We start from the raw sequence: 20,380 nt of genomic DNA, 5'->3' as shown, positions 1-20,380 counted from the left end.
GTTTTTATTATCCGCCACGTAAACGGCTGATAACGACAGTAACTCTAGCAGGATGTCTTCCGAGCCAAACTGATGGGGGGGAAATTCGAAATAAAATAAGAGTGGTATGGCAACATTTTATTATCCAGCCCTAGCTATAGACTAAAATAACACATCGTTTACTAACCAGCACTAAGAATTTTGCTGAGATTGAAAAGAATATTCTTACAGGCAATTATCTTGGTAATCCTTGCTTTTCCTTGATAACCATACGCGGCAAAGCATGACCAGCATGTTTCTAGGACTTTAATGTTTCGGAAATTTCGCAATATCTCTTACATTTAGGCAAAGCAGCTTCGAAGAAACAAAATTATGGAAATTTGTATAACACATGGTTGTATTCGGAAAAAGGACAGGCTGACAAAATTAACCGGAACCCCTATGCATAAGTTTGCAAACACCTCACGCAGCACTCAATGCTGCTTTCTTTAGTTATTCAAAAAGTTCGTCGTTATTTTCAGCATCGATGCCAATAGATGGTCACAGATATAAATGTATTAAGATTGTCTGAATACAAGCATTACTAACAAACTACAGGACGTTAGCTTAGCATCGTGCAATTGATTATTTTGTCTGTTTTTTTCTTTTTTTTTTTTTACTAACTCGCTATGTATATTAAGCGATGTGCATTATCCTTGTGAGCGTTGTTTTTACTGTTCCGGTGACCCTATAATTTAGCCCTTCCAAATTTAGCTGAACTTTGTGAACTTGTGGAGCCAAACTGCCTTAAATCAGCCCTCTTGTTTTTTCTTTTTTTATATGCACCTTAATGTAGCCCATAATCATGGACAACTTCGCCTGCCACAAATATCAGTTGTATCGTATGTTGGGCGCCGAGCGCTACACGTGTACCGCGCAAGCGCATCGCATGTCAAACCACAAGCGTCATGTATTAGGATTACTTATCTGTTATCTGCAGAAAGACAACGCCCCCTTTGAGATCCTATATATGTACGAGTGTTCAATAAACCGTTGTTGTTTTCCCCACTGCCTCGACGCGACATGTCTGGCTTCCTGGACGCAACGATACAGGCAGCATTCATCCTTTTCTTTAGAGCCATGTTGGATTGGTAACGGTCCCATGGCTTGACGTCAAGAAGCCTACAAAATGTATGCTGCTTAACACTTTTCCTACCGAGGACGAGCCAAGCTATTCACTGAAATTTGCAGCGCTCTTACCGAGGACAAGCTGGGCTCGTCCATATGAAAACCTACAAGCACATGTTCAGCATCACCGCGCAGAGGATAGTTAGGGCATAAGTTATACCGGCCTTCATCAAAGTCATAGTACCGCAATATTTCAGCGCCTTTCTCGGCTAACCTTAAAGTTTCGAAGCTCTGCAATGAAATTTATTTCGGTACTGAGGTTAAACAAATTCTCAATTTATTATTTTTTCAGAAATAATATTTAAAGCCCTGTTCTGTAACAAAGATATTCATGTAGCGACGAGAGACGCTAGTGGGTCCAGTGCTTTTGCTCGCAACGGTGCTCGTGCTTGAAAGCTGTGTCTCGTTTGACTGTCGACGCTGCGCTGCTCCGATTTCTAATAAACACTACAATTGGTGGAGCCTGTGCCCTCAAAACCTGCAACCTGGAACTTCGATTCCGCACCGTACCTTCGACCATGCCTGAAGAAGCCTCCCAAGTGCCTCCCCCTGCAGTGGCACCCGTAGCGTTTCTCTTCGCTACATTCAATATAGTATTTCTGGCTTTTCGTTGCTTATAGGCTTGTTTGAACGAATAAAAACAATCAGTACATTTGGGTCGTTTTTGCAGATAATACTCGGTAGCGAAAGGGTTAAATAACATATTCTTGAGTTCCGTATTTGCGTTTTACGGTAGGGTCGATAAGCATATTTTCTATAAATAACTGGCCTCCCGGTTCCTTTTTCTCTTTGTCTATTCATGCTTGTATATTTATTTTTTTCATATTGTTTTCCACGCCAAATGTCGCTTTTTTGTATTTTACGCTCCATCGTTTTTTTTTCTAGATTTAAGTTCACTGGTACAAACGCTTGGTACGACGTCTGTGGGCACTACAACAAACAATCGGTTGATTGACTGATTGATTGATTGACTGACTGATTGGTTGGTTGATTGATTGTTTGATAGATTGAGAAACATGTAAGAACGTACACAAAGGTGAGAGAAAATGTGGCTAGCAATTGACTTCTGCAAGGAACCCCACGTCTTCTTGTTAAGGAAAGAGTAAACAAAGAAGGGAGGCAGAAATAGAGCTGGGCGGCTTACACGCCATCGCACCACACGCAGACGAATTGAACGCCCATGGCTGTAAATATTTTCAAGACACAAGAGCACGTGTGGGCGTCATATCAACGCAAGGCCCCAACCTTTTATTTCAATTCATTTGGGAGGAAGGAGAAATTGAGAGGAACGGGAAAGATATCACGCATTTTTAAAGCAACGCTTTATATGTCTAGGCGAAATCGCCTATGTACAGAAAACTATCATCGTCAGCATTGGCTCGAGCGTCGTCGTCTTTTTCCGCAGCTGGCTCGTTGGCACCCCTCGGGATGCGCTCTTGCTCGTGCTCGGCACGCGCTCGTGCCACGGCTCCCGCGTTCGTCGTCGTCGTCTTCTTCGACAGCTGGCTGTGTTGCCGCTCATCGCGTAGAATTTCACTTCTCTTCTGTCGTCGTAATGGGGAGGCCGCCTTTACGGGGATATGAGCCATTGCTTAAGGGGCTATCAGCCATTCATTGTCTTACGTAACGGACAGATTTAATTGTGAAACAATTTAATTTCGAAGAATCGCAGGCGGCAATTGCAGGCGAATACTGCTAACCACGCCACCGAGCAAACTCGAGACATCGAACGCAACGACAACGGTGGACTACAGGCATACCGTCAGTGACGTCGTTCTCTCCGTCGCGGCCTAACGTGTGTGTAAGCTCATAATTGATAAGTACTTTAATGAACCCTCGGGATTAACCCAGTGATAAACACCGGGGCTACACGTTTCAGCTTCGCTGGTTAACCTTCTTCACGGAGTGGAAGGGCCGACGAATTTTTGTTTAAAGGTTGCTCTGGCCACCTCTGCAGAAATACATGCGCACTTTATGAAGTAACAAGGCTTTAACAGAAGCAGCCCACTGAGCAGCACCAAATTTGGAAATATGGAACAGCAAATAATGAAAGTAACAAACTTTCTAGATCACAGTGCCTTTTCCAGTGACTTAATTGATGCCAATTTCACGTTCTTCAAAAACTTGTTTTATAAACTTCCTCGAAGGAAGTATCCTTTCGCCATCAGATTGAGACGAAAACGTAAGATAACGGAAACCAACGTGGGAACATTTTCGCAGACAATATAATGTTTCGTAAGACTTCACTCAACATTCGTATAATCGTATAACGGGACGAAAGTTGTAAACTTTACGAAACATTCGGGAGAGTTGGCAGGTATGGCGTATGGGCACTAGCGCATCATTGAACTTGCGCAAGAATCTGTCGTCAGGGGGCCCTAAATATGTAATAGCATAAGCTGTCTCGTTTCGTAAGTTGGCAATATGTATGGCTGGATTCTTTGAAATGTCAGGGTTTTTTTCCTGAGGATAACAATAAAGAACAACGCCAAAGTGAAACTAGAAAGAGCAGATATTTTGCTTACTTTCATCTGAATTTCTCCAGTGCAGGCATGTAGGACTCTCGAAAGTGCAGAAATCTGAAAAGGCGCATTACGAGCACAGGCATTAAAAAAATTTTCTTTTTCATCCATAACAAAGTTGATTTTGCAAATCAGTACAGACATTTCGCAGTTCTGACACCGGCATTGCGAGAACCGTTTGCCTGCTAGTGTAAAACTGCGCTTTGAATAAAAAGAAAGCATCGGAGGAGACTTCTCCAGCCGGAAACAACAAAAACTCATAAAGCAGTTCAACAACTAGTTGAAGTAGATGGGGCGAGTTCGGGGTGAGAATGGGGAGCAACACCATGACAGATTTCTAATAGGCGTTAAAATGCGCAAAATTCAAATTAGCCGCTCTTTGTTATAGTTTAATAGGGTCAGAACTTGTGGGTACGGCGTTATGACGGAATAACAGCGCAAACGACGGGAGAAGAAAGAGGGAGGGGAAGGAAACCGCGCCAAGTCCTGTCCTCTCTTTTTCGTCCCGTCTTTCACGCTGTTTCTCCGTCATGGAGGCTGCGTAGCTACTTACTCTCGGGAGGGCAAACGCCATCAACCAGCTCAATGTCGTCGAGGAGAACCCCTGATTCTTGCAAAGTCATTTCTGGCACCAGCGCTTCAAACGCAACCTGTAAACGAACATGAGCGCACTTATCGTGTATAGCTATCTCCATGGTGAGAATGCATCTACGGTACCACCAGTTTTGTTATATATATATATATATATATATATATATAGGTTTTTTTAGCTGCGCCAAATTTTTTAAAGATCAACTGTGACGGATAGCACAATTCTAACCCATGGACTAAATTACTCAGTGAGGTGGACAATACTTCCACGAGCAGAAATGTGGAATTGACTAATTAATGAAATGTAGTTTACTAAGTTTTCTTAATAATTAATTTACAGCACATATTGCAATCTACGAACTGTAGCTAGTGAGGTTGCAAGGCATATCGACTTGGAATGGATTCTGAGCATGATACCAGTTTATAGATATGCGCTATCAAACTTGCAGTAACACTGCACTGTTGCTTTGCTTACTTTTTTAAGCAAACACTGTTTTATGCATTGAAGGACAAAAGTAACCTCACCGGCTACAATTTGTCAATTGCAATATGTGCAATAAAGTAATAAATTTAAAAGATAATTAGTGTAAATATGTTATTATTCAATTAAACATTTTGATTTCTCAAAGAAGTAATGTCTGCCTCATCGATTCATTTAGCTCAAGTGTTAGAATTGTATTGTCTGCCACAGGCGAATTTTTAAATTTGGTGTAGTTAAAGAAAACACCTGGTATAATGCAATGAGTTTATCCTTTCATAAATTTCGCCTCAGTTTTGCACTCATTCAAGCTGTGCTTACGCAGAATCTTCAAGGCATGGTCTTGTTTGAAATGAAACTTGCTGTTTCTCGAAAAACAACAGCTCTCTCCACTTCATCTGAAAGTACTCCTGTTCGTATCACCATTATCATGGGCGCATGACATTTCGGGGGAATAGGGTATTCTTTTAACCTTTCATTTCTATTGCAAGATCACGCATGCATGAGCCTGTCAAGGGAGTACAACTTGCCTGCCATGTCTTCTCCGATGAAAAAGTAATTGTGCGTGCATTCCACCAAGGATTTTCACTTGTGACAAATGTGAGCGCAGGGTCACGAAGTCCCGTCCCCGGGCGAAAGCTGGGGGAAAGAGAAGAGAGAGAATGCAATTCACGATTCTATCAGATTCGCCCTTTTTCCTTCTCGCTGCCGTCCGCGCAGCTGCGCGATCGTCGCTGCGCAACTGCGCGAACTTGGGGTACCGAGGAGCTATGTTACTTGCTAGGTCGGTCGTTGGTTTTCTCATGACCGGTGAAATGAAATCGCGTATTTTATAACTGCGCCTTGTAACCTACAATATCTATGCTTCTTTATATGCACATTTCTTCGCTCTTGCAGAACACGGCAATAGTCAAACCAATAAGCGCCGAACCAGCACTGCATATCTATTAATAACAACATATGCGCCAGATACTTCGCCACATTTCGCTCTATGCACTATTTTATTGCATCCACGAAAAGAAAGTAGCATCTTTGTCCACACGCATACTGAAGAAGCCTGTTATGTCAAGTTTATGAGGTCGTCTGTATTTTTTTTCCTCTATAGCCCCAATAATTCTTTATCATTTTCCCGAAGAAATGATTGCAAGTGAGGTTGTACTTACTTATACACGTTAAGAATACTGTCAGCGCCAAACGTACGCCACCAGAACGTCAAGCATGTCGCGGCTGTTGCGCCACGTTCGGGCATAAAAACCCTGCCAAACGAATGGAGCTTTTGCTCTACGTAAGTCGTGTTTAAGTATAAGAAATGACCTGGAAGAGACAAAAACGTAACAGTTAATTTTTTGTTACATATTCAAGTCAGGAACTTGCCAATATAATTTCCATCTGAACAAAATAATTTGGCGCAAAGTAAAGTTGAATCGAACATAGATGACCGTACGACGTGCGTAAGTGAATCAATGTAGTTCTAAGTAAAGCACGAATAGTTTGTTTGTTTGCATGTTCACCTTCTATTTCTGCAGCGAACGTTATCGCATTCTGCTCAAATACATCTTGGGTTTGAAGAAAGAGCCTCAAGAGCGGGATCCTATGTTTTCGAACTTACTTTACAATCTACGATTAATTTTCACTTTAATAAAAAAACTGGGCACAGAACAAATATCTTTCTTTTTCAGTGGACGTTTGCTACAAAATAAAAACGTAAACTCTTCTACACATTCCTGTGCATATGAACAATCTAAACGGCAAAAAAACATATGTTCATGCTCAGACACCCTAGGGATTTATTCTGTGCAGTTTCTAGGACTTCTTCTAACACAGAGTATAATATAATGGCATTGTTCTTAGAAAATGCATGTTAGATATTTTTTCAAGCTTCACCCATTCCTTCCCAGTACAACTTCATTCAAACAGAAAAGCGCAGACGCAATGAGTATCAAGAAATGTGTTAAATAATAAGGTAATTAAATAATCTCGCCAAGCGCGAGTATTCCCTAAGTATGATTTCAGACAGTTTTCTATATTTTAAGTACGAGATACTTGCGCGAAGCATTGCCACATTTGCATTTTAGAAGCTTTGAATCAAAATAACAGACTAATGGGGTCGTTGGTACTGCATAACTTGAGGTTAAGCTCAAGAGAGCATGTGGGACAGCAGAAGGGATTGAAGACAGAGCGCTACTAACAAAGGAATTTTTATTGCACATCATTAACACATATATACCATGGTACAACAAGAAGAAACGTCCACCGTCGCAGCATAGATCACTTATCGGCATAATCATCCACCGCAGGCCGCTACCGCGATAGGAATGCCACTATCGGTAGGAATGCTGATAGGAAGGCGCTAACGATAGAAATGCCGATAGGAAGGCCGCTACCGCGATATCGCGGTAGCGGTGGATGATTATGCCGATAAGTGATCTATGCTGCGACGGTGGACGTTTGTTCCTGTTGTACCATGGTATATATGTGTTAATCATGTACAATAAAAGTTCCGTTATTAGTAGCGTTGTATCGTCTTTCTCCTCTGTTGTTCTACATGCTCTTAGTCGAGGCGTAGCATTAGTTGCTATATTATGACGTGATAACCGCAAAGCTTCGCTCGACTTTCAAGTTTTCTCGATTCTCCACATAACAGTGAAACTGATCTTATAGCTTAAACATACCCGCTGTACTGTCTGTGCTGTGGTCACGAAGGTCGAAACTGGAACCATTTACGATAGTCCAGTCACGTGCGTTGTTCAAGTCACGTTCTAGGCCGCAGTCTATGCCTCCTTCGAAGGAGCACATCGCTGAAAGAGAAATGCCCACAAAAAATTGCTTACACGTTCTGTGCTTTGCGCGCAGTTTCTATACCCACACATAACGCTTCGGGACTCACGTACGCAAAAATTAATTATGATTCAGTGCCCTGGAATGAACTCGCGTGATTTTTATGCTGTTTTGCAGCAAATGCACATTGTAACCAATTTTTTTTTTTACTGGAGTGGGAGTTGTAAAGTAACAACCGCAATTAACTGTTCGATAAAAAAATATCTCGCATGTTACAATCTCCACATACTCTCAGTCAAATGATGTTGTACTTGTCTGAGACTGCTGAGATGGCGTTCCCTATAGCTCTCGCTTATAGTTGCCGTTATAACTAAATGTCCTTTTTTCTGCTTCCTCACAACGCTTCAAATACCGTGAAGAGGCCATTGGAGAAATCATGTTGAGACAGCTAGTTAAAATTATTAGCCTCTCTTATAGTAAAGCTGTTCCGTTACGTATAGTTTGTTGCGCATATATTGCGGTATTTTAGAATTCAGTATTAACTACTGTAAACTTCGCAATGAATAAGATATCAAACGACAAGGAAATTAATGGGGCAGTAACACACATTGTTCAAATTTTATGGCAATTACCGAAACACTTATTGTTATTGAGGCTGACACAGCGCTGCTTTTTTTTTTAATTAGCTCAAGAAGCTTTTTGTGCGATTTGCGATAGCGCAAAATAAATCCTTTCTTTTTTTTCAACTACGCTTTTAGTTAATACAGCAGAATCGAACGTTTCCGTGTTTTTTTATTCGCAAGCCTCAGAAAGCTCCGTGTAGGTGATATTACGTTCTACTAATACGAAATACCGACACGCGCCTAACATCTACTGCTCAATGATTGCTATTGTATATGAGCAGCAAGAATAATTTCAGAGCACTGCCTCATCCCTTGCTGAAGCTTGTTTATTGTTTTTCAGGTGCCTGGTTCGTAGTACTTCCGTAAATTTTGAGGTTTCAGCGCATAATTTTATAAAAATGTAAGGCAACCAACTTTTCTTTCTTACTTTTTTCAGCAGCTCGCATCACGTTATTTCTCGACCTGCTCTAATTTTCAACATTAGGTGGAAAACATTCAATATAGTGGACTCACATGTTGCTGGGCAAGGTCCCGGCGTGGCAGAGAGGTCATCCAAAGCAACCAAGCCAGTTTGAATGCGAGCCTCTAAAACGATCTGAAAAATCGTTTGCAGATTTCATTTAAATTTTTAAATAAGAATCTAACAAAAATTTGGGACCGCGCGTAAGGAAGGTAAAGGTAAAGAAATACATTCGGCTTAAACTTCGCCATCCCTATTCAGCTCTTCTTCTGAGAATATTGCGTCAGAAGTTGCGCAAAATTGCTCACTTGCGTGCCTTCTTCTAGTGTGAACTCTTCAAATTGTGCTTGGCCATGTGTCCATGCTACTAGCCGGGGAGTTGAGCTGCGCCAGGCGACGTCTGAAGCCGAGGACAGCGAGAGGCTGAGGCTGCGTTCAAACGTTTTAAAAAATGGCATCTTGTTTCTAAATACGTATTTGCATGTAGTCACGTTCAATACTAGCCTTAACAACAATGGCAGCTCCTTTCAAGGGATGCAAAATACCAATGCGTGCCTGCGCATTTTAATGAAATGGCAATTATAAATTGTTATATATATATATGCTGTCCGAGGTGACATTGTGCGTTGCCTTCTAATGATGTGACTACTAAAAATCGAGCCCCTCGGTTCCCTTTCCTCTCGTTCATATATATATATATATATATATATATTATATATTGTGTGTGTGTGTGTGTGTGTGTGTTCGCGGGTGGGTCAGAGAACTTTAGGCCCACCCGCCATCGATGTCCGTTTTCAGTGATGACCGTTGCGCCAATAATGCCGTCTTGGCCTCGTTAACTTGACGAATAGGTTCGGTGGTCGTGTGCTTTTCTTATCTATCCCCAATAAAAATTGCACACTCCAACACATTTCCTTTTTATGTTAGTGGCGTCGACAACGGTTTATGTCACTTATTGTGTGTGACGGCAAAAATAGTCGTTTTTCTCATAATGTGGCCATGTGCTCATTGCAGCATCAGCACGCTATAGAAGTCAGCACCCGGCCGCGAGCTGCTAATAATTCGCTCGCGGACCACATGAGGCCCGCGGGCCCTACGTTGGGCATCCCTATCTTAGCCAATCTGTCACTGCCGCGGGCACCAAAACGTTAGATGCGGTATCTGACCGACGTTGTATGGTTGTCGGGAGCATTCACAGTGCCGTTTCAGCGTTTCCACCTGCTCAAACATGGGCGTCTTAGGCTGCATAGCTACACCAAGCCAAGTATTCACAAGGAAGTTTGTACGTTGCAGTGTTTTTTTAGAACAGATTCCGATCGATAATGATAGCAAAGAGGTTATTAGCGAAGTTGGTAACCCACTGACAAACAACTCTCTTGAATGCCAAGCTTTGAGCCTTTGTTTCTGCAGACGGAAAATTAATATTAGTTTTTGGATCAAATTATATTTGATTAATTATTTCATTTTTGAATAAGTTCCGCACTATGTTTACGTGGGTTCGCTGGCACATAGCTTACTAAGAAAAAAGAGCACGTCGATGGGACATGGAGTGAAAGAACATGACAATAGTGCTTCATTGTGTAGTTTCTTCATCCCAGTGTCACAGTGTTTATTTTGGTAAGTGAAGCATGCTTCAAATAAAAATTATAAAGTTACAAAATATAAGATTTCACATCACCTTCGACGAGGACAAGTGCAAGACACATCTCAAATCTTAAAAAGAGGAACAAAGGATCTTGCCTGCTGTTCGAGTCCACCAGCAAGAAGTACCAGAAGGAAAAGCACATTGACTTGAGCAAGTCTGTCGACACTGTAGGACCTTTGAGCTGTGCAGATGCTACGTCAGAGCTCTTGTTCCTTTCTACGTATATGTAGTGCCCTATTGAGAAAAAAGTACCAGGCCTTAGCAACTCTGATTCCCTTCACTCAGTTACTTGTAAACAATAGTTATACAAAAGAGACTCCTTCAAACGGTATTTCCAGATGCTTTTCTCTTCATTTGCTAAGTAATGTTTTAAATATACATTCCATCAGACGTAATTCCCCTCGATTCATTACATACGACGTAATTCGCTACAGTCTAGCTGCAGAAACGTGTGCTGTGTCCCATGCATGTAAACACCTTTCCCTGTACGCAAAACTAATTTCACGACACTTATTTTTCGCATTCTAGACATTTTTCGATATGGGAAGACAATTTTTTTTAATTGTCTGTTCGCTTGTGCAATCCGGCCGTAGCGCAATGGTATTTTTTTTTTTACAGATATGCTTGGATATACGTTTTACATAATGGCGTGCCGTTCGTGAAAAAAAAAAAATTCGTAAACAGCGGATAAACACGATGAGCCTATTTCCTAGCTCAGAACTGCTGTTTGCAATAAAATGCGCTACTGATATCACCATAACAGTGTCCTGGAAAACTGTCTAGTTCATTTCTCAGTCCTTATTCATTCTATTGTGTGTCAGTACTTCTGATGCGCAAGTAAACTGGGAGCCTGGAATATAACATTTACCAATTAAATAATTATAGTACACGAGAAGGCAGCGAAAAGCTGAACAAGAGTAACTAAATGACCAATTTTACTCTGATTCATTTGACCTGGGAGCCAGTCATTATGTGGCGGCTTTGTATCTGGTCAAAGTTTTTCAAAGAAATGACAACACTATGGGTTATGATGCTACGTTTGACCTACTTTAAGAATAGCACACAATACCCGGAAATCAGTCCACACCAAGTTCGCGGCAGTCTTACTTATCCAAGCAACGACGCGACGAGACGTTATCAATACTATCCATCAATCCTGACTGGTATATGGTATTCCGTGTTTGAAAAATCAAGAATTAACTATCAGCGTATTTTAGAATTCAAGAGACTGAGTAACGTTTAAAATATTAAAGTGTATTCGGTACAGGCGTGGGCTGTTACCTTTGTAGCTCCCTGTTGTGTGGTCAAAATTGGGAAAAAGTGGAGCTCGGTTTTTTGGATCGTTTAACTTCCATTCAAGGTTGCTTCCGCTTGTTCCTTCCGGTCTCCAGTTGCAGTAAGTGGCGTTCTCGAAATTACAGCCTGTGGAAACAAGAATCCATCGCAAACGTCGTCAATTGCTAGCTTTCTGTTAGATTCTGTACGTTCAATTCCCGTCGTATTATGGCTATATTCTGTCCCTAAGTACGACTAGCTCCCCCCTCCCCAGCCCCTCCAATATGCTTTAATTCAAACCAAGCCCTTCAACCGTTAACCTGCCGCAGACCTAGGGACATACAAATTTAGAACGGCTTAGCGATCTCCGTCCGAACGGCACAATAAACAGTCTCAAAAAATCATTTTTTTTTTATTTAAACACATTTGCTAATTTGTTACATGTCAGTTTTTCGAGGTTCCAGATATTTCCTTTTCTCAGCCTGAAGCGACAGTATCTAAAAATAATAATTCACTATTTAACAACAGATCACTAGTACTGTTTCGTGTGACAGAACAAGCTTATCAGAAGAAAGCACAAGTGTTCGCCAACAAATATCAGTATTATCAAATAGGAAGATCACAACAATTAATAAAACAGGTAAAACTAAGCGATTCCGAGAATCACTGAAACCGCACAGCGTTACCTGTCCCTTCTCACACAATAAGCGCCTACGTGGCATTGGCACATCATTTAAAACTCAACATTAAAACTAGGTATTTCTACAACAGAACTCGAACTCAACAGTGAATAGTAAGATCGATGAAAAAAGGGCTCTAGTAAACACAAGTTACATGTCATCCGAACATGCCCTTTAATGATTTGGTATGCAAAACAGCCCGAATCACAGAATAGCAGGAAAGTGCTGTTACATACCGACTTTGTTGTAAGGCTTTTCGGGAACAACTGCGTGGAGACAAAAAAAAAGTGTTAATCGACTTCACATCACTGCTTCGCTTTCGCGCTTGAACCCTCTCTGCTCGCACTACAAGAAATCAACTGAAAGCTTGCAATGCGTCCGTAAACCACCAGGAGGGTGTTATAGAGAATCTTGTGTAAAAAAAAACGTGGTGCACAAAAAAATGCGCTCAAAGAATGAACCCATAACATTTTCTTGCATATACATCAACCCCACACGACAGCTTGGCTGCGCGAATGAATGCATAAAAAAATTCACCGACGATAACGATACTCTCTGATTTCATTTCGCAATATATTGAGGCACCGCACCGACTGGCAGAGCCGTGACGAGCAGCGCTATATGTAGACTGGCCACACAGTTGCCGCTTCCCGGCAACTGCATCTTATGCAACCGTAATCTTTACCGGGAAACGTTTGCGGCGAACGTTACGCGCGAATGCGAGTTTTCTGGTTCTTTTTATTTCTCTTTCGCCCGCACGCCTGGTGCCACGGATGCGTGCACGTGAGCGCCATCTGGTGGTGCTTCAAGGTGGCTTCCACCGCTTTCTTCGCGCTCTCTTCGCTATCATCGTCTTTCGTTCCCCGCTGAGCTCCGAATTAGCTCTTTCATTCTTCATTGTGCTCGTTCGTTCGGTTACGCCAAGGCACGCCGACGCTAAACGCAGAAACGGGCGCCTGAGAGCTGTGCTCTAAAACATTTCAGCGGATACACCAGAGCTCGTTGTCGCGACAACCGGCATGCAGAAAACGGCAAGGTTGACTTACATCTTAGATCCCGAGTCAAACGCAGTGAACCAACAAAACAATTAGCCGAAAATTCCCATGTCCGTTGCGAAAGTTAGTACCGACTTCTTTAATGCTCCTACCCGCTCTTGGGTGGCCCACGCTGATGCTGGCAATAGCTGCGAAACCAGTCTGTTGACTCGACCGAGTGATCACGAGATGTATCTGGGACTCGGCCGCAGCAGTAAGGGGCGCTTCAAAGTCCTGCCAGTCATCGCCTTCGTGGAAAGAGCCCAGCTGCACCCACTTGCTCGTTTGGTCTCCATTGTTCCACACGGATTGGTACACCACGAACGACTCTGTGCCTGCAACAAGCACATATTATTCAGTACGGCATGTAGGCTATATTAGATATCCAAGCTTGTGCAGTTTGTTCAGTTACTGCAAATAGCGGTTATGTGCATCGATACGATATCGATGCCGACTCATCGCGGCGCTACGACTGCACCGACTCATCGATACGTCTAGAGGTATCCGGAATCTGAGAAGGCATTTAGACTGCATGCAGTCGCAGACACGCGCTGTCCCCAATACCATTTATTAGCAAGCAGAATATTCACTAAATGTACAGTTAAGGAGCTCCCCTCGAGGTGGCCTTTCTCGAGTCCACTTTTAGTCCTGGCACTTTTTCTTTTTTACGCGTTTGCTTCGCGTTTGCGCGATGCGTTGCAGACGCGCGCGCCTGCAACGCATCGCGAACGCCGGTGGAGGAAAAGAAAAGCGCGCCGCAGTGCACGTGCACCAATGTAGCTGGCACTGCGACTGTATCACCACTGTGGTGCGCTGCACGAGAATGATTCCAACGGAAAATGTTTAGCTATTGTCCGCACACAATTCAAACTATATCCCATGGCTTGTACAAAGTAGCCGTGGTTAGAGAACTTTCGGCTTGAAAGCAGCGAATGGCTGGTTTATACTAGTTTTGCCTGCAAGAATTCTTTCCTTTTCCTTTTCAAAGCGAAGCTTTAGTTTCGCTTTTTAAATGCGTGAGCATTTCTATGTCGACTCACTGAGTTAAACCGTTGCTGACGCGTGACGCTTTCACTGCATAAAGAAAATGATGTATTAATAAAAATAAATCAACGAAATGTTGGCGGTGGTGAGTTTCGAGCCTACGACCCCACGCTCAGAAGCCGAGTGTCTTACCCACTAAGCTAAACACCTTTATTGCGTGGAATTATGAGTAGTTGCATGCGAAAATTAGTTACGTTACATTTATACACACATGAAAAACAAATGCACACATGCTAGGTAGTCCAGTGAAAGTTCAAAATCAGGCAAACACAAGTGTCCAGATACGAAATCCAATTAGGAACGGGATCAAAGATTGCAACCCACGATTGCTGAAGGCGAATATATCTGAACCATATGAATGTGTTGTACCGGTGGTACAAAACAAGTGTCAAAGGAGAACAGTTTATATGAAGGTTTTGTTGAAATATTTGGTGATGGTGGAATAAAAGTCATGTCTAGAACAACATGTAGAGCCGACCAGTATTGCGGAATAGGCAACCCCATTCCATTCCGATTCCGTTCCGAGGAATTAGAACTTGCCGCAATTCCATTCCTTCCAATTCCTCGGAATGAAAAAACTTAGCTCATTCCCACTCCGAGAATGGCCAGGCAGTTCAATTCCATTCCTGTAATTCCCCAACGTAGGAAAGGCACGTTGATAGTTATATCGAGTTAGCGATGAACGCACCATAAAGCTGATGTCATCAGACACCTTAGGAATTTCAATAATACGCAAAAGACGTTACTGAGGTCGAGAGAAAGTAGCTTGGTGACATATCTCGTACAGTACAAACACCCTACAAATTCTCATAGGGGTAGTTCTCCCGATACCTATAGTATTTGCATGGTCAGCATGTTTCAACGGCTTGTGATGTTTTATTATTGCTTAAGCTTAAATGTGTTAATGCTAAAATGACGATGTAGCGTATTTTTATGCTGACAAAAGTAGTGTTTAAGAAGGCCTTATATTATGGCGTCAAGAGCAGCCTTTCAATTAACAGGCACAGAGCTACATCCAGCAGTGAAGGCCGACGTTATCTTCGGCTGGCTTGCCAGCCCTTTCTCTTGTTGCGTGTACTCACGTTCGTGATTCCTTTTTAAGTGCTGAATCAAATTAGATGAAACTCCGACTACAGCATGTATAGTTTCGGAGCAAATCTTGCAGCGTGCGGCTTGTTTGTTTGCTTCACGGGTAATTTCAAGAGAGAGAGAGGTTTATTTCGAAAATGGCAGAGAGGTCGGCTCGAGCGTTAGTTTGCTCTGGCCTGCTACTCTACACTGGGGAAGGGGGGGGGGGGGGGGATAAAAAGAGCGATGAATGATGATGTGATGAGGAGGTGCGTATATACATGTACATCACGTTGAGGTCGTACTAGAGTCGTGCATCGAGCCCAGTGGTAATTTCAAAAAAAAATTGTTTCCAATGTGCCATTTTGGCGGACTTACTCTGTGCATGAGCCGCTGGGAGCACGAGCCAGTGTGGCAGTGCATTATGGAAGCGTTTTTTATTTGCAATAGAAGGCTGGAAAGGACGGTGGGGGTGGTAGCACAGAAAGCTGAGAGGGATGCTTCGAAGCATTGTCTAGCATTCACAGTATGAGCGAACTACTAAATGAACCGTTGGGCTTCTCTAGCCGCCAACTCTTCTTCTGCGCGGCGGCGGCGCCACCCGGGCCTCCCTCCCCCCATTCCCACCCCCCACCCTAGAAGAGAGCTCCCTAGAACAGAGCGAACGTGGGTTTTCTTTGGCGCATATCGTCGCGTCGAGGCTCGAGGAGACGCCGCCGGGGACGCAGTTACTTTGGCTCTCCTTCTTCGGCTGGCGTGCCGAACCAATGCTTTCAAAAGTTGATTCTCTCTCTCTCTCTCTCTCTCTCTCTCTCTCTCTCTCTGTATGGAGGGAGAGGGCGCACAGTTCCTCGTGTACGACTGTGTGCTGCGCTGACCTGCAGACCTTTGTCGACAGAGTTTCGGGCAAAAGGCGTCCGTTGTCTAGACAAGGGGGCAGTATTGCAAAAGGGTTGAGGGAGGGGGGGGGGGGGGGTGGAGGTGTACGAGGTGAGACGGCACGTAAGCTGGTATGGGAAAGCTTGCAGTGAACACAAGCATCGCGCCAGCGTCAATATTTGAATATGTGTCTAAGTCGCCGACGGCGACAGAAGCAAAAAAAGTCGCAGTTTCGCCCGGAAGCCGAAGCATCGATTGCAATACCAAATTAGTGGAGGGCTATACGAAGCAAGGATAGTAGTTTAATGGACCATGTAAAGTTGCAAACATTTGCTTACTAAGTAAATACACAAGCACGGTGTCACGCGCGCACAGGTAAACATGAACACATCTCGCTCGATGATCGCGGAAACTGGCTGTGAAAACGCCGGAGTAAGTAAGCGCGCCAGCAACAGCGGGCAAATTGACCTTCGCGCTGTCTCTTGTCTCGCTTCAACGGGAACTAAACGCCGAAAGCGCAGCGCATACGAAGCTACTGTCAGTCGGCGCATGCACATTGTCCCCATCGCAGATCACTTTCAAGATGAGGCTCGCGCGGGTGCGCACTTCGCCCACATCACAGATCGCTTTCAAGATACGGTGACCGCGCTGCCGTGTGTGAGACAGCAGCTGATGGATCAGATAGCGCCTCCCCTCCCTCCCTCTCCCTCTCCGTTGCCTCGCCCCCGTGCCTCGCGCCCGAAAGAAGAACGCGCGCTTCCGGCCTGCCTTCCTGCCTCGCGTACGCTACATTGAACGGCGATTGCCGGCTCACTTGGGCTCACCCTCGTACGCTTTCACTCACACACAACGTATGGCGCGCGGCGACGATTTTCACAAGGCGTCACAAAAATCACAAGGCGTAAGGGGGGGGGGAGTATGCCGCCGCCGTAGTTCCGCTCGACAGACACCAACTTCGTAGCTACTAAGCCTATAAGGACAGAATTGCAGTCGGCGCATTGCATATAAATGTACCATGATTGTAATCGGCCTAACCATTTTAAAAATACTGTTTTATTGTTAAATTCGAGGCTATGATTTACTAATGGTTGAACGTGGGCTGGTTGGTTCTTCGGCATATTTTGACAAAAAAAAAAAAAAACAGCGCGTTGTTGTGTCTGGCGGTCTTTCGGGACAAAGGAGGCCAGCGCGGACTCAGACGCGCCAACCTGACGCCCCTTTCTCGCGGCCGAGAGTTGGCACCTGGGACTGAGGGATTAGCAGTTGGTCTCCAGGCTACCTCATGCGTCGCTAAACGGCAGCGTCGCCCCTTCGGTGCGGTTCCGTGAATTACCAGCGCCGCCCGAACCACGATGAGGCCCGGCGCCGATTGCGACGCGCCAAACTGGCGCCCTTTCGAGACAGCCACCGCCCTCCCTGGTTCCGCGAACTGACCGCTATGGAGAGGCGAATATTGAAGGGGCCAGTGTCTGGCAATCCCGGGGGAACGACATCAACGTTCGGTTCCCAAGGTGTCAACCGGTGCCTGGGTTCGGGGGCGACCCAGCAAGACTGGAGGCGGAGCCCAGCGGGAAACGACGACACATCACGTGCGGGATATGGCCACCTGATCAACGACTGTCATTGGCTGAAACAACTAAAGTGTATTCCCTCGTCGAGTGAAAGAGGGAAACGGAGGGGATAAAACAGCGGGACTTGGGTGTGGAGAGGACGCTTGAGGCTTGACCATGGAGGCTTGACCATGTAGAGACGCTCGACCATGTAGAGAACACTCGGAGATGTAAACGCCACTACATGCAAAGATGTTAGCACGTAGACGGCTCCAATATCATGGAGCCCTTCTTGTAAAATACCATGTACAGTGTATATAAAACAGTTTTATAATCTCCCTGGATATCTTCGCTCGGCACCTGGCACGCCGCCATACATGGAACCCTTCGTGGCCGCACGGACATCGACATTCGCAACAGCGTAGACGAAAAAGCGCTCTATTTTCAGAAAAAAACATCATTCCATTCCCGTTCCATTCCGATGTCGCGAAGATGTAGAATGATTCCGGAGTCATTCTAATTCCGGAGTGGTAACTCTGCAACACTGGAGCCGACTTAGAGCCTTGTAGACATCAGGAAAATTGCAATTTTGCTAAAATTTAATGCCAAACATGCCACATCGCCGATGCGTTTCGGTGGTCGCGGGATGCGCCCTTCCGTTTGGGCGTTCCTTCACCGACCGAAAGGCCACCGATCTCTTAGGGCTCATGCGCTTCGCGTCGTGCAACACAGACAGATAAGCAGTGAATGAGTTGATAAGGATGATAAGAAGTGATGAAGGGTTATATGGGTCTCATCACGGTTTACAATGGTTCGACGCGGATGGATCAAGTGCAAAAGAGCGATAAGGGCTTATAATCGTCGGAAGCCTTTCTGATAAGGTTGATAAGGGTCGGATCAAGTCCGATAAGGTTGATAGGAACCAATAAGAGTTGATAAGGGTCGGATCATGTCCGATAAGGTTGATAAAAACAGCTAAGGGCTGATAAAGATCGCATCTAGTCCGATAAAGTTGATTACGACCGATAAGGGTTGATAAGGGTTTATACTGGTCTTACCAAATGTCATAAGATTGATAATGACACCGAGCTGCGTGGATATGAGCAAGTAGCACAATGCTTACGCATACTTAGACAGCTCCAGTGGAGTTTCTGCGTATTTCTTTATGTTACCTCGTGCCGTGCCTTGAAATAAAACGTGACGAAAGTACGTACAAAAAGGATATGATTCAATTAGCTAGATTATGGCTCCCGATTGATATAGAGAAGAGCACACCAGTGCGCTGAAGCACCGAAGAAAGTCTAAGATCAAATTTCCGCGCATGAGTGAAAGTGAGGCAGAAGACAGTACAGGAAGGAACACAGTTTCGCAGAGTTAAGGTATACGTTCAGAAGAGCCCGACATAGACATGCGCAGTTTCGCAGACCAGTGGATCATCGTAACTTTGTACGCTTATTTCTTTATATGCCACTTACTGTTCCCAGTCCTAAAGTAACGTAGGAGTAGAGTGTCGTTTTGGCCAGCAGGAAAGACAGGGCTGCTCAGTGTTGCGCTGGAATTTTTTTCACTGCCCTGAAGCGGCACCGTAGTGTCGATGTAGGCGAACGTCTTGGAAGCTTCAAGTCCTGTTGATGCAAAAAAAAATGTCCACTGTTGTCACTAAAGAATACCCTCGCTTAACAACACAACATTTTCGCTGCACAACACCGCTATTCTCTGCCATCATTCCTCCGCCAAAGTTAGGCATCACGGACAGGTTTGCCCGTTAACATGAACGCGTACCAAATGAGTTTGATTATTCCACATCAATCATTCAAAGAAAGTGTGTGGGGAGGCTAGTTGGTAAGACATTATTGAGGAACTTAAACTGCGCTAGGGACGAGACACCGAAGTAGAAGACATGATGACACGAAGACAGACAGGCATTCATCCTGTCTTCTACTTCGATGTCTCGCCTCTAGCGCAGTTTAAGTTCCCAAATAATCAATCTTTCAGCCGTTCAAAGCTCTGGCGAAAAGCGCAGCTCACCCTCGGACAGCCCAACCAGGGGAAGAGCAGGAACGAATGGCTTCAACAAAGGCTTCCTCACGCGGCCGCTACCGACGAACCATCGGAAGCCCGGGTCCGATCCGCTCGCGCTGCTGTAACCGCAGAGGTCTTCCTCGAAGTTGCAGTTTGCAACATGTGAGCTTGGGTGCGTACTTAGGCGGATGTCAGCCAAGGCTAGCAAGTTCCTGTAGCCTGATGCACGTCGTGAGCTGCCTTGAATGACAACCTATAGGAAACGAAGAACATATTCATAGTCAGCCTAGCAGATTTGTATATACTACCTGGTAGATCGAATAAGGCAGCATAAACTACACAATACAAAAGCTTGGAGGACGCTTAAGCTTCGCCTTTAAGAGTGGAACGTGATAACATTCAAAGATCCCTGACTGCTTCTCGCGCTTCCCGGCAAATGCAGCTTATGTAACTGTAATGTTTACCGGTAAACGCTGGCGGCGAACGCTATGCACAAAGGCGAGCTTTTTTTTCTCTCTCTTTTTTTGCTTTCCCTAGCACGGCGGACGCCACTGCTGCCGTGGATGCGTGGAGGCGAGCGCCATC

At 44.4% G+C, this 20,380-nt stretch overlaps 2 protein-coding genes across 2 annotated transcripts in view; both read right to left on the bottom strand.

The window, feature by feature from the left end:
- Window positions 1-9,029, bottom strand: part of LOC119435473 (MAM and LDL-receptor class A domain-containing protein 1-like) — a 168,268-nt gene extending 159,239 nt beyond the window's left edge. Inside the window, 7 exon segments of the mRNA XM_049672663.1 lie at window positions 3,672-3,725; window positions 4,222-4,318; window positions 5,268-5,376; window positions 5,901-6,051; window positions 7,410-7,535; window positions 8,652-8,733; window positions 8,907-9,029. Coding sequence (XP_049528620.1) covers window positions 3,672-3,725; window positions 4,222-4,318; window positions 5,268-5,376; window positions 5,901-6,051; window positions 7,410-7,533 — 535 coding nt within the window. The 5' untranslated portion in view covers window positions 7,534-7,535; window positions 8,652-8,733; window positions 8,907-9,029.
- A 1,201-nt stretch (window positions 9,030-10,230) lies between these two features.
- Window positions 10,231-20,380, bottom strand: part of LOC119454414 (MAM and LDL-receptor class A domain-containing protein 1-like) — an 85,977-nt gene continuing 75,827 nt past the window's right edge. The window contains exons 22-27 of the mRNA XM_049666837.1: window positions 19,802-20,048; window positions 19,249-19,398; window positions 13,346-13,567; window positions 12,435-12,464; window positions 11,525-11,665; window positions 10,231-10,477 (exon numbers count right to left, since the gene is read on the bottom strand). Of these exons, the coding sequence (XP_049522794.1) occupies window positions 10,251-10,477; window positions 11,525-11,665; window positions 12,435-12,464; window positions 13,346-13,567; window positions 19,249-19,398; window positions 19,802-20,048 (1,017 nt within the window). The 3' untranslated portion in view covers window positions 10,231-10,250. The remainder of the gene's footprint in view (window positions 10,478-11,524; window positions 11,666-12,434; window positions 12,465-13,345; window positions 13,568-19,248; window positions 19,399-19,801; window positions 20,049-20,380) is intronic.

This window comes from Dermacentor silvarum, chromosome 1 (genome assembly GCF_013339745.2).
Source record: "Dermacentor silvarum isolate Dsil-2018 chromosome 1, BIME_Dsil_1.4, whole genome shotgun sequence".
Lineage (NCBI taxonomy): Eukaryota > Metazoa > Arthropoda > Arachnida > Ixodida > Ixodidae > Dermacentor > Dermacentor silvarum.
The sequence above is the reverse complement of the archived record's forward strand: the minus strand, read 5'-3'. Positions and strand labels throughout refer to the sequence as shown.